The sequence below is a fragment of the Arachis duranensis genome, chromosome 4 (genome assembly GCF_000817695.3).
Source record: "Arachis duranensis cultivar V14167 chromosome 4, aradu.V14167.gnm2.J7QH, whole genome shotgun sequence".
In the NCBI taxonomy this organism is placed as follows: Eukaryota; Viridiplantae; Streptophyta; class Magnoliopsida; order Fabales; family Fabaceae; genus Arachis; species Arachis duranensis.
The window spans coordinates 55,028,658-55,041,641 of NC_029775.3; the positions used below are offsets into that span (position 1 = coordinate 55,028,658).

The 12,984-nt window shown below is 42.7% G+C and overlaps 2 protein-coding genes across 2 annotated transcripts; both read left to right on the forward strand.

Annotated features, from left to right (window-relative positions):
• Positions 1-6,357: 6,357 nt before the first annotated feature.
• LOC107484398 (uncharacterized) lies at positions 6,358-7,398 on the forward strand. Its single transcript, XM_016104986.1, has 2 exons — positions 6,358-6,632; positions 6,753-7,398. Exons 1-2 carry the CDS (start codon positions 6,358-6,360, stop codon positions 7,396-7,398), a joined length of 921 nt encoding a protein of 306 aa, XP_015960472.1.
• Positions 7,399-8,910: 1,512 nt separating this feature from the next.
• LOC107484397 (uncharacterized) lies at positions 8,911-10,254 on the forward strand. Its single transcript, XM_016104985.1, has one exon. It carries the CDS (start codon positions 8,911-8,913, stop codon positions 10,252-10,254), a length of 1,344 nt encoding a protein of 447 aa, XP_015960471.1.
• Positions 10,255-12,984: the final 2,730 nt, after the last annotated feature.

Genomic DNA, 12,984 nt, shown 5'->3' on the forward strand with positions numbered 1-12,984 from the left:
GCAATTGTTCAAGCTTAGAGAGATTGGATTGCCAAGGAATTGGGGTCCAATCACTTAAGATTGCCAAGGAGATCAATGAATGCATTGATTGAGGAAGAGATGAGAATGAACTTGATCCGGAGAATTCAACATCTCCTAAGCCCAATGAATTCCCCATTTTTGATCTTACCCATTCTCTTTAATTTCTGCCATTTATTTCCATGTTCATCTCCCCAAATCCCCGTTTAAGATTCTGCACTTTATTTTCTGCCATTTACTTTCTCGCCATTTAATTTTCTGCAATACCAACTACCTTCTGTTTAGCTCAACTAGCATACTCTTCCAACTAAAATTGCTTGATCAATCAATCCCTGTGGGATTCGACCTCACTCTATTGTGAGTTTTTACTTGACGATAATTCGGTATACTTGCCGAAGGGAAATTTGTTGAGAGAAAAGTTTTCATGCATCACCTTACTGGCATTTAATGCCAGCCAGACACCCTTTTCTGGCATTAAACGCCAGTTTGACAGCCAACTTTGGCATTTAATGCCCAGAATGCTTCCATCTTGGGTGTTAAACGCCCATTCTGCTATCCTTACCTGTTCTCCAGGGTGTGCTATTTTTGATGCTATTTTGATTCTGCTTTAATTCTGTAGCTGTTTTTGTGACTCCACATGATCATCAACCTAAAAAAAACATAAATTAACAATGGAAAATAAAATGAAAAAGTAATTAACATAGATAAATAAGATTGGGTTGCCTCCTAATAAGCACTTCTTTAATGTCAATAGCTTGACAGGAAGCTCTTACAGAGCTTCACAGGTGCTCAGAGCATGATTGTGGCCTCGCAGCATGAAACTTATAGTTTGAATGTGGGGGCTCTGCTTGACTCTGTATGGAGAGAATTGGATGAAGCTTTTCATGCTTCTTCTCCATGTTTACAGAAGAAGATCCTTGAGCCTTAAACACAGGGTAGTCCTCATTCAATTGAAGGACTAACTCTCCTCTGTCCACATCAATTATAGCCCTTGCTGTGGCTAGGAAGGATCTTCCATGGATGATAGATTCATCCTCATCCTTCCCAGTGTCTAGGATTATGAAGTCAGTAGGGATGTAAAGGCCATCAACCTTCACTAAGACATCCTCTACAAGTCCATAAGCCTGTTTCATTGTTTTATCTGCCATCTCTAATGAGATTCTTGCAGCTTGTACCTCAAAGATCCTTAGTTTCTCCATTACAGAGAGTGGCATGGGGTTTATACCTGACCCAGGTCACACAGAGACCTCTCAAAGGTCATGGTGCCAATGGTACAAGGTATTAAGAACCTTCCAGGATCCGATTTCTTCTGAGGTCATTCAGCTTCATGATTGCTCCTAGATACTGAGCAACTTGCTCTTTAACAATATCTTCATCCTCTTTAGAGGAAGAATACTCATCAGAGCTCATGAATGGCAATAGTAAGTTCAGTGGAATCTCTATGGTCTCTATATGAGCCTCAGATTCCTTTGGTTCTTTATTAGGGAATTCCTTAGTGGTTAGTGGACGTCCATTGAGGTCTTCCTCACTGGAAATCACTACCTCTTCCTCCTCTATAGGTTTGGCCACTTTGAATATATTGATGGCCTTGCATTCTCTCTTTGGATTCTCTTCTGTATTGCTTGGGAGAGTACTGTGAGGGATTTCAGTAACTCTTTTACTCAGCTGACCCACTTGTGTCTCCAAATTTTTTATGGAGGACCTTGTTTTAGTCATGAAACTGATAGTGGTCTTAGATAGATCAGAGACTATGGTTGCTAAGTCGTCAAAAAGGCTCTGCTCAGAATCTGTCTGTTGCTGAGAAGATGATGGAAAAGGCTTGCCATTGCCAAACCTATTTCTCCCACCATTATTATTATTGAAGCCTTGTTGAGGCATTTGTTGATCCTTCCAGGAGAAATTTAGATGATTTCTCCATGAAGGATTATAAGTGTTTCCATAGGATTCTCGCATGTAATTCACCTCTTCCATTGTAAGATTCTAAGGGTCATAAGATTCTCCTTCAGATGAGGCTTCTTTAGTACTACTGCCGGATGCAGCTTGCAATCCATTCAGATTCTGAGAAATCATATTGACTTGCTAGGTCAATATTTTGTTCTGAGCCAATATGGCATTCAAAGTATCAATCTCAAGAACTCCTTTCTTCTGAGTCATCCAATTATTCACAGGATTTCTTTCAGAAGTGTACATGAACTGGTTATTTGCAACCATGTCAATGAGTTCCTGGGCTTCTGTAGGGGTTTACTTCAGATAAAGAGATCCACCAGCAGAGTAGTCCAATGACATCTTGGACAATTCAGACAGACCATCATAGAATATACATAAGATGCTTCAATCTGAAAGCATGTCAGAATGACACCTTCTGATCAACTACTTGTATCTTTTCCAAGCTTCATATAGGGATTCACCTTCCTTCTGTCTGAAGGTTTGGACTTTAACTTTAAGCTTTCTCCCAAGAGTTCAAGCTTTTGCTAGGTTGTGAGTCCAACCATATCCTAGCTCTGTCTCTTACGGCAAAGGGGAAAAGCATAAGTCTATAGACCTCGGGATCAACCCCATTGGTCTTAATAGTGTCCATGAGGAGGATCTTCCAATAGAAGTCCATGAAACTTTCAATTATGCTGCATTAGAGAAACTAATTGAGGCTTAAGCTCAAAGTTGTGTGCTCCAATTGCAGGAATTGAGATGCTTCTTCCATAGAAGTTGGAAGTTGGTGTAGTAAAGTCACCAAGCATCTTTCTTGCATCTCCACCATTGTTCTCAGGTTCGGCTACCATGTCTGCCTCTTTTTCAAAATTTGTTGTAAGGTCCTCTCCGGAGTGTTGTGCTTTAGCTTCTCTTAGCTTCCTCTTTAGAGTCCTTTTAGGTTTAGGATCAGCTTCAACAAGAATGTCTTTATCCATGTTCCTGCTCATATGAAAAATAAGAGAACAAAGAGAGTAGTGGAATCCTCTATGTCACAGTATATAGATTCCTTTATGTGTCAGAGGAAAAGAAGAATAGAAGAATGAGGTAGAAAGAGAATAAGAAGAATTCAAACACAGATAGAGGGAGATGGTTCGAATTATTAGATGAGTAAAAGAGAAATGTTAGTAAATAAATAAAATAAATAGAAAGAGATGAGAGAGAGTATTCAAATTTTAAGAAGAAGGAAAAGAAAAATATTTTTATTTTTATTTAATTAATCAAGTTAGTTTCAAAAATTTGAAAAAAGAAATACAAGAAAATTAAAAACTAAAACAATTAGTTAATTAAAAAGATTTTTTAAAAAGTGGTTAGTAATTTTCGAAAATTAGAAGTGGAAAAGTAGTTAGGTGGTTTTGAAAAAGATAAGAAATAGTAAACTTTTTTAAAATTAAAACAAACAAGTCAAGTAGTTAGTTGAAAAATATTTGAAAATAAATTTTGAAAAGATAAGAAGTTAGAAAAAGATTTTGAAATTAAAATTTTAAAAAGATATGATTGAAATTTATATTGAAAAAAATTGAAAAAGAAATGAAAAAGATTTGATTTTTAAAATTAAAGATGATGACTTGACTAACAAGAAACTAAAAGATATAATTCTAGAATTTAAAGATTGGACCTTTCTTAACAAGAAAGTAACAAACTTGAAATTTTTGAATGAAAACATTAATTGTTAGCAAGGATTTTCGAAAATATGAAATAAAATTAAGAAAAAGATTTTGAAAAATTTTAAGAATGAAATTCAAAAATCATAAAAAAAGGAAAAAGAATTGATTTTGAAAAAGATTTGAAAAGAGAAAGTTTTTAAATTAAAATTTTGACTTGACTAACAAGAAACAACTAAATTTTAAAAATTTTTGACCAAGTCAACTCAAAATTTCGAAAATTATGAGAGGAATAAGGAAAAGATATTTTTTGACTTTTGAATTTTTAATGGGGAGAGAGAAAAACAACAAAATGAAATGAAACACAAAAATTTAAGATCACAACAAATAATGCATGCAAGAACACTTTGAATGTCAAGATGAACACCAAAAACACTTTGAAGATCATGATGAACATCAAGAACATATTTTTGAAAATTTTTAAGAAGAGAAAGAGATGCAAGACACCAAACTTAAGAACTTTTGTACTAGGGACACTAACAATTCGAAAATGCACCAGAAAAACAAGAAAAAGACACAAAACAAGAAAAATTAAAGATCAAGCGAGGAAAATCATCAAGAAAAACTTGAAGATCAATAAGGAACACAATGCATGAATTTTCGAAAATCTAAGAAAAATTAAAAACATGTAGTTGACACCAAACTTAAAATTTGACACTAGACTCAAACAAGAAACACAAAACTTTTTTGGTTTTATGATTTTGTTAAATTTTTTTTGTATTATTTTATTTTATTTTATTTTTTTAAAAATTTTTCAAAGGAAAATAAAGATTGAAACAAGAAAGAAGGTTAACTAATCTAAGCAACAAGATGAACCGTCAGTTGTCCAAACTCAAACAATCTTTGACAACGGCGCCAAAAACTTGGTGCATGGAATTGTGATCACAATTTTCACAACTCCGGTACAACTAACCAGCAAGTGTACTGGGTCGTCCAAGTAATAAAACCTTACGCGAGTAAGGGTCGATCCCACAAAGATTGCCGGCTTGAAGCGAGCTATGGTCATCCTGTAAATCTTAGTCAGGCGGATTCAATTTGTTATGAGTTTTGATAATTGAAAGATAAATAAAATGTAAATTAAAATAAAGATACTTATGTAATTCATTGGTGGGAATTTCAGATAAGCATTTGGATATGCTTTGTTGCTTCTGAACATCTACTTTCCTATTGTCCTCATCCAATCATGCATGCTCCCTTCCATGGCAAGCTATATGTTGGTGGATCACCATTGTCAATGGCTACCATCCGTCCTCTCAGTGAAAATGGTCTAGGTACGGTTTCTGTACGGCTAATCAACTATCAGATCTCTCGTCTCGGATGAAAAATACCAGGCACAGCTACTGCACAGCTAATCATCTGTCGGTTCTCAGTTGTGTCAGAATAGTATCTCTTTATCCTTTTGCACACTGTCACTGCGCCCAACATTTATGAGTTTAAAGCTCATCACAGTCATCACAGACAAGGTTTAGACGTTTCGAATCTCAGGAATGCTGCCAATTGGTTCTAGCCTCTACCACGAAGGTTCTAATCTTACGGACTTGAATGCTCTGTTGTCAGGAGAGGCAAGTGAAATCCGTGGATCAGAGACCCAAGAGAATATACTCTGACTGTCATCCAATGACTACGTTGAATATCGTGTAGACCGCTTGTGGTTGTCAAGCACGCAGATCTTGGCTAAGTGAGTAACGAAGATAGTGGGTGATTGTCACAGGTCACAACTTCATTCTGACTTAACTGAATTAAGTACGAGAGTATATCTTCGAGAAGAAGTAAGCATGAATTGAGAGAGAAACAATAGTACTTGCATTAATTCATGAAGAACAGTAGAGCTCTGCACCTTAATCTATGAGGTGTAGAAACTCCACCGTTGGAAAATACATAAGAGAAAAAGGTCTAGGCATGGCCGAATGGCCAGCCTCCCAAATGTGAAAAATGGCATAAACCCCAATACAATAGTAAAAAGTGCTATTTATACTAAACTAGTTAATAAGGATTACAGAAAAAATAAGTAACTAAGTGCAGATAGTGCAGAAATCCACTTCCGAAGCTCACTTGGTGTGTGCTTGGGCTAAGCATTGAGCTTTACACGTGCATAGGCCTTTTCTAGAGTTAAAAGCAAGCTTGGATGCCAGTTTGGGTGTTTAACTCTAGTTCTGGCATTTTACGCCAGAAAAGGGTCTCTAGCTGGCATTGAATGCCAGTTTGGGCCATCAAATCTCGAGCAAAGTATGAACTATTATACATTTCTAGAAAGCCCATAATGTTAGCTTTCCAGCCCAATTGAGAACGTGCCAGTTGGACTTCTATAGCTCCAGAAAAACGCATTTGAGTGCAGGGAGGTTAGAATCCAACAGCATCTGCAGTCCTTTCTCAGCCTCTAAATCAGATTTTTGCTCAGGTCCCTTAACTTCAGCCAGAAATACATGAAATTACAGAAAAACATGCAAACTCATAGTAAAGTTCAAAAATGTGATTTTTTCATAAAAAATAATAAAAATATAATAAAAAGTAACTAAAACATACTAAAAACTACCTAAGAACAATGCCAAAAAGCGTATAAATTATCCGCTCATCAGAAGCCAGGATCTCAACTATTGAAGCAACCTTGCATGCTCTTAACCAAACCTCACAAACACTTGCTTAGTCCACACAAAGTCTAACCTAAGGACAAGACATCCTAGTTAAAGGACAAGAACGACAATATGCCAATATGGCCAGACAAGATGCCACAATGAGAAATCTTAAAAGACAAGCGGGGCAATTGCCCAGACAACTAGCTAAACGGCCAACTAATGCTTTTCCAAGTGATACAATCCCTAACCCAAGGGAGGAATGTAAAGATGTGCAGTTGAGAAGTGGCAAGATAGTTGGAGAATACATTAAGGACATCAATAAGGAGGCAAAAAAGCCAAGAGAAGATGACAAAATAGACTACAAGAATGATAAAGAGGCACAACCCTCTAAGAAAGGCAAGGAAGTCATGAAGTCATAACCAGAGGAAAGGAAAGGAGGAGTGAAGCCTTATGTACCCAAACTCCCCTACCCATAGAGGCTACACAAAGAAATAAGGGACCAACAGTTCCCTAAATTCTTGAAAATCTTTAGGAAACTTGAAATCAGCATTCCACTGGCTGAAGCTCTGGAGCAGATGCCATTGTATGCAAAATTTCTTAAAGAGCTAATTTCCAAGAAGAGAAGCTGGCAGGAGAAAGAAACTGTGGTCCTTACCCAAGAGTGTAGTGCAATTATTCAAAAGGGACTTCCACCAAAACTGAAAGATCCAGGAAGCTTCCTTATACCATGCACTATTGGAAATATGGCTATTGATAAAGCACTCTGTGACCTGGGAGCAAGTATTAATCTAATGCCTCTTTTCATGATGAAAAAATTAATGATAGAAGAGGTTAAGCCTATAAGGATGTCATTACAACTTGCTGACATATCTCTCAAGATACCAAATGAAGTAGTGGAGAACCTATTAGTGAAAGTTGGAAAATTCATTTTCCCATCTGATTTTGTGATCCTGAACATGGATGAGGAAGGAAATAACTCAATTATTCTTGGAAGACCTTTTCTGGCTACTGCTAGGGTAATCATTGATGTTGAGAAGGGAAAAATGGTTCTCAGGGTGCATGAGGAACAAATGGTTATCAATGTTTTCAAAGCAATGCAATATCCTATTGAGAAAGAAAATTGCATGAGGATTGACATGGTAGACACTCTGGTTGAAGAAGAACTTGAAGTAGAGTAATATGAAGACCATGATGAAGAAGCTCAAGACATACAAGAGGAAGATTCAAAAAAGACATAATTACTGGAAAATTCAAATGAAGTTAAGGAGGAAGGGGCACCAAAATAAGAGTTGAAACCTCTCCATCCTCACCTCAAGTATGTGTTCCTTGATGGAGAGGATAACCTTCCAGTCATCATTAATTCATCCTTGAGAACACAAGATGAAGCCAAAGTGATTGAGGTGTTGAAAACCCACAAGACAGCTTTAGGGTGGACAATTGATGACATCAAGGGTATAAGCCCAGCTATTTGCATGCAAAAAATCTTGCTAGAGGAAGACTCAAGACCAGTGGTACAACCTCAAAGGAGGCTTAACCCAACCATGAAGGAAGTAGTTCAGAAGGAGGTGATGAAGTTATGGAATGCTGGAATCATTTATCCAATTTTTGACAGCTCTTGGGTGAGTCAAGTTCAAGTGGTGCCAAAGAAGGGAGGCATGACTGTCATCTTTAATGAGAAGAATGAACTCATCCCTACAAGGACAGTGACAGGGTGGAGGATGTGTATTAATTATAGAAGGCTGAATGATGCCACAAGGAAGGACCACTTCCCTCTCCCCTTCATTGATCAAATGCTAGAAAGATTGGCTGGCCATGCTTACTACTGCTTCTTGGGTGGATACTCTAGATATAATCAAATAGTGGTGGAGCCCAAGGAACAAGAAAATATCCTTCTTTCACCTGCCCATTCGGAGTCTTTGCCTACAGAAGGATGCGCTTTGGTTGTGCAACGCCCCTGCAACCTTTCAAATGTGTATGCTCTCCATATTTTCTGACATGGTAGAAAAAATTTTAGAAGTTTTTATGGATGATTTTTCTGTCTTTGGCAATTCCTTTGATACTTGCTTGCATTATCTAACCCTTGTCATGAAAAGAAGCCAAGAAACAAATTTGGTTTAAAATTGGGAAAAGTGCCATTTCATGGTACCTGAGGGAATTGTTCTTGGGCATAAGGTTTCAAACAAGGGTATAGAAGTTGACAAAGCTAAGATAGAGATTATAAAAAAGATTCCTATACCAGTTGTTGCGGCCTGGCCCAAGCCACGCCCGGGTCTACCCGACCCGTGGGATACCCGACCCGGGCGACCGAGCCCCTTGCGTTCGCCATGGTGACAGGACACGCTCCTCATCCTACCATAACGCCAACTGGGAGGAAGCTTCGCGGAAATTGGGCTCCTCCCCTCCGGGCCCACTTCTGACACAATATAAATAAGGAAAGACCTATCCTTCCCAAGGTACGTCACCTTTCCATATCGTTTCTCCCCTGCCTGCACACTAGCTGACTTGAGCGTCGGAGTGTCTTTGCAGGTGGCACCCCCCTCGCACCTCTCCAAGGCAACTGCTCGTCTGCTCGGCAAACCCGCAACCAGCGCGGCCCAAGTTAAGGCGTCCTCTCCCCTTCACCTACGAATCCGACCAGTCCGGGACCCGACAACCGAACATTGGCGCCGTCTGTGGGGACTTCTGCCTAAATGGAAGTCGTGCTGGGTCCCGGTGACCAAGCTCGAGCAGCCGGAGCGGAGGGGGCCGCCTCCGTCACCTCGCTGAGGGGACGGCGGAGGTCCCCCCAACAACACACGAGAACACGACCCTTCGGAGGAACGGGTGGCGATAGCGCCATAATAATGCAGGAACTACGCCACAGAGTCCAGAACTTAGAACGACAGCTGGCCGACCGGGAGCGGGATGGACGGTCTACCGATCCCAGCTACACCCCGTCTCCCGGGAGCGAGGAGGAAGACTCTCACCGAAGCCGCCCGCGGCGTACATCCGCATCCCGGACGGAAGCGGAGAGCACGCGGAAGGAGTCACCAATAATGAGAAGAAGAAACGACACGATCATCTACTCCCGCGGCGGACCAACCCGCCGAGCAGCAAGAGGCCGCGAGGACAGGGAAGGGAGATCCGAGAGAACACGACAACATGTCATAATGGGCGTCACCCCGTTCCACCGATCTATCCTCGAGGTTCGGTTGCCGAAACACTTCGACAAACCAACGGACATGAGGTACGACGAAACTCAAGACCCTCTAGAACACCTCACGGCCTTTGAGGCCAGGATGAATCTGGAGGGAGTGGGTGACGAAGTAAGATGCCGCGCCTTCCCGGTAACCTTAGCAGGGCCAGCGATAAGATGGTTTAACGGCCTCCCACAAGGTTCCATCTACAGTTTCTCAGACATCAGCCGCGCATTCCTGGCCCAGTTTACAACGCGGATAGCAAAGGCCAAGCACCCTATCAACCTTCTAGGGGTAACCCAGAGACTAGGGGAGCCGACCAGGAGGTACTTAGATCGGTTCAACGACGAATGCTTGGAAATCGACGGCTTAACCGACTCGGTGGCCAGCCTTTGTCTGACAAACGGTCTCCTCAACGAGAACTTCCGAAAACACCTTACCACGAAACCGGTTTGGACGATGCATGAAATCCAGACGGTGGCTAAGGAGTACATAAATGACGAGGAAGTCAGCCGAGTTATGGCCGCCAATAAACGGCAACCCAGCTACAATCAAGCCCGGCAACAGGGCAATGGGGAAAGACCAAAGGGACAAAACAGAGAAGAGGTGCTTAGCAAGGCACCAAGGGCATTCCCCCGAGTCGGGAAATTCACCAACTACACCCCACTTAATCTCCCCATCGTGGAAGTTTACCAACAAATAGCCGAGAAAGGAATCCTGCCGAAACCTCGACCACTCAAAGACCGTACCGGAGGGAACAAGAACCTTTATTGTGATTACCACAAGGGTTACGGTCACCTAACGCAGGATTGTTTCGACTTGAAGGATGCATTGGAAACAAGCGATAAGGGAAGGTAAACTGGCGGCCTTCTCCCACTTGATCAGGGAACCAAGGAGGCGCTACCGCGACCAAGACGAAGAAGGAAAAACCCGTTCAGCAAAAAGGCGACAAGAGCCAGAAAGCGGAGAACACGGCCTCACGGTGATAAATGTAGTGACGGCCAAAAACACCGCACCAAGATCCAGATCCGCACACAAGAAGGACACCAAGATACTGTCAATCTCCTCCCCGTCGACGCGGAGCTCCAAGAAGCCTCCGTTCATTTCATTCGGCCCAGAAGACCAATGGTTCGATGACTTACCGGAAAACCTGCCCATGGTCATAACGGCCAGAGTAGGGACCGGCCTCGTCAAGCGCATCCTTGTCGACACAGGAGCAGATTCAAACATCATGTTCCGCAACGTGTTCGACGCGCTGGGCTTAAAAGATGCCGATCTGGCAACCCATCAACACGGGGTGATAGGATTGGGTGACCACTTCATCAAACCGGATGGAATAATATCCTTGCCAATCTCAATAGGGCAACCCCAGGGCAGGAGGTCGGCGATGGCCGAGTTCGTGATCCTCCGAGACTCCACCGCGTATAATATCATTCTAGGAAGGAAAAAGATCAATGATTTCGAAGCCATAATCAACACAAAGCTGCTGATCATGAAGTTCGTTACCGATGAGGGATCCATAGGATCCATAAGGGGAGACCTCGAGACGGCAGTTGCCTGCGACAATGCCAGTCTTTCCCTCAGAAAGAAGTCTAAGGAGGCGTCCGGTGTGTTCCTAGCTGACCTGGACGACAGAGTAGATGACAAGCCTAGACTAGAGCCGGAAGGAGATCTGGAGAAGTTCAGACTCGACAATGAAGAGGAAAGGTTCACGTTTGTTAACAAGAACCTCCCACACGAGTTGAAGGAACCTTTGGTCGAAATGATAAGAGCCAACAGTGACTTATTCGCTTGGACACCAGCCGACATGCCGGGCATAGACCCAAACATCATCTCGCACCATCTAGCCGTCAAAACGGGTGCGCGCCCAGTGGCCCAACGAAGAAGAAAGATGTCGGCAGAGAGAGCGGAGGAGGTGGCCAGACAGACGGCCAGCCTCCTAGAAGCAGGCTTCATACGGGAAGTGGATTACTCGACATGGCTCTCAAATGTGGTATTAGTAAAAAAGCACAATGGCAAGTGGAGAATGTGCGTGGACTATTCCGACCTCAACAAAGCATGTCCCAACCAAAATGTGGTATTAGTAAAAATGTGGATTGCTTTCCCCTCCCTAACATAGATGCACTCGTCGACGCTACGGCAGGATACCGGTATCTGAGTTTCATGGATGCCTATTCCGGTTACAACCAGATACCGATGCACCGCCCAGACGAAGACAAGACGGCGTTCATAACACCGGGAGGAACTTTCTGCTATAAGGTAATGCCATTTGGCTTAAAAAATGCCGGGGCAACGTATCAGAGGCTGATGAACCGGATATTCCACGACCTCATAGGAAAGACAGTGGAAGTCTACGTGGATGACATCCTGGCAAAAACAACACGACCTGACGACCTTCTGAGTGATTTGGCAAATGTGTTCGCGTCCCTCCGACGACACGGTATGAGGCTAAATCCCCTCAAGTGTGCTTTCGCCATGGAAGCAGGAAAGCTCCTCGGGTTCATGATAACCCAAAGAGGGGTAGAAGCCAACCCGGAGAAGTGCCAGGCTATACTCCAAATGAAGAGCCCGGGCAGTATCAAGGAGGTCCAAAGGTTGGCGGGTCGGCTGACCTCGCTGTCACAGTTTCTTGGAGCATCGGCAACAAAGGCCCTACCATTCTTCAACCTCATGAAGAAAGGAATAGCGTTCGAATGGACACCCGCATGCGAAGAAGCCTTTCAACACTTTAAAGAAATCCTGGCGACACCACCCGTCCTCGGGAAGCCTAAAGAAGGGGAACCACTGTACCTATATCTTGCAATAACAGGAGAAGCCTTGGCCTCAGTTTTAGTACGAGAAGAAGGAAGGACTCAACAACCAATCTATTTTGTCAGCAGGGCCTTACAAGGGGCAGAATTGAGGTATAACAAACTAGAGAAGTTAGCTCTAGCACTCCTGACCTCTTCGAGGAGATTAAAGCAGTACTTCCAAAGCCACCGGATCGTCGTGAGAACAGATCAGGGGATCCGACAAGTTCTCCAAAAACCTGACTTGGCCTGTAGAATGATGACCTGGTCGATCAAACTCTCTCAATACGATATACAATACGAACCCCGGCAGGCCATCAAAGCGCAAGCAATGGTGGATTTTCTAGTGGAAGTAGCGGGGGACCCAGCCGAAGACACGAACACACGGTGGAGTCTCCATGTAGACGGAGCCTCCAACCAGACGTTCGGGGGCGCCGGGGTTATCCTGGAAAGCCCGGCTGGAGTCGTATACGAACAATCTATTAAGTTCGATTTTCCCGTTTCAAACAATCAAGCGGAGTACGAAGCCCTCATAGGAGGCCTAACCTTAGCAGCAGAGGTCGGGGCAACAAGGCTGGAGATATGCAGCGATTCGCAAGTCGTCACCTCCCAAGTAAACGGGAGCTATCAAGCTAGGGACTCGTTGCTGCAGAAATACTTGGAAAAAGTCAAGGACTTGAGCCGAAAATTTGAAGAAGTCTCGATCCAGCACGTCCCGAGAGAAAAGAACACACGGGCTGACCTCTTGTCAAAGTTGGCTAGCACCAAACCGGGAGAGGGTAACCGGTCTCTGATCCAA

What these genes read in the sequence shown, in the direction of transcription:
- LOC107484397 (XM_016104985.1), top strand. Translation starts at nt 8,911, where the DNA reads ATGGAAGTCGTGCTGGGTCCCGGTGACCAAGCTCGAGCAGCCGGAGCG.
- LOC107484398 (XM_016104986.1), top strand. Translation starts at nt 6,358, where the DNA reads ATGGCCAGACAAGATGCCACAATGAGAAATCTTAAAAGACAAGCGGGG. An exon ending in AAAGGCAAGGAAGTCATGAA is followed by an intron (nt 6,633 to 6,752) that starts GTCATAACCAGA and finishes GAAAATCTTTAG; the next exon opens with GAAACTTGAAATCAGCATTC.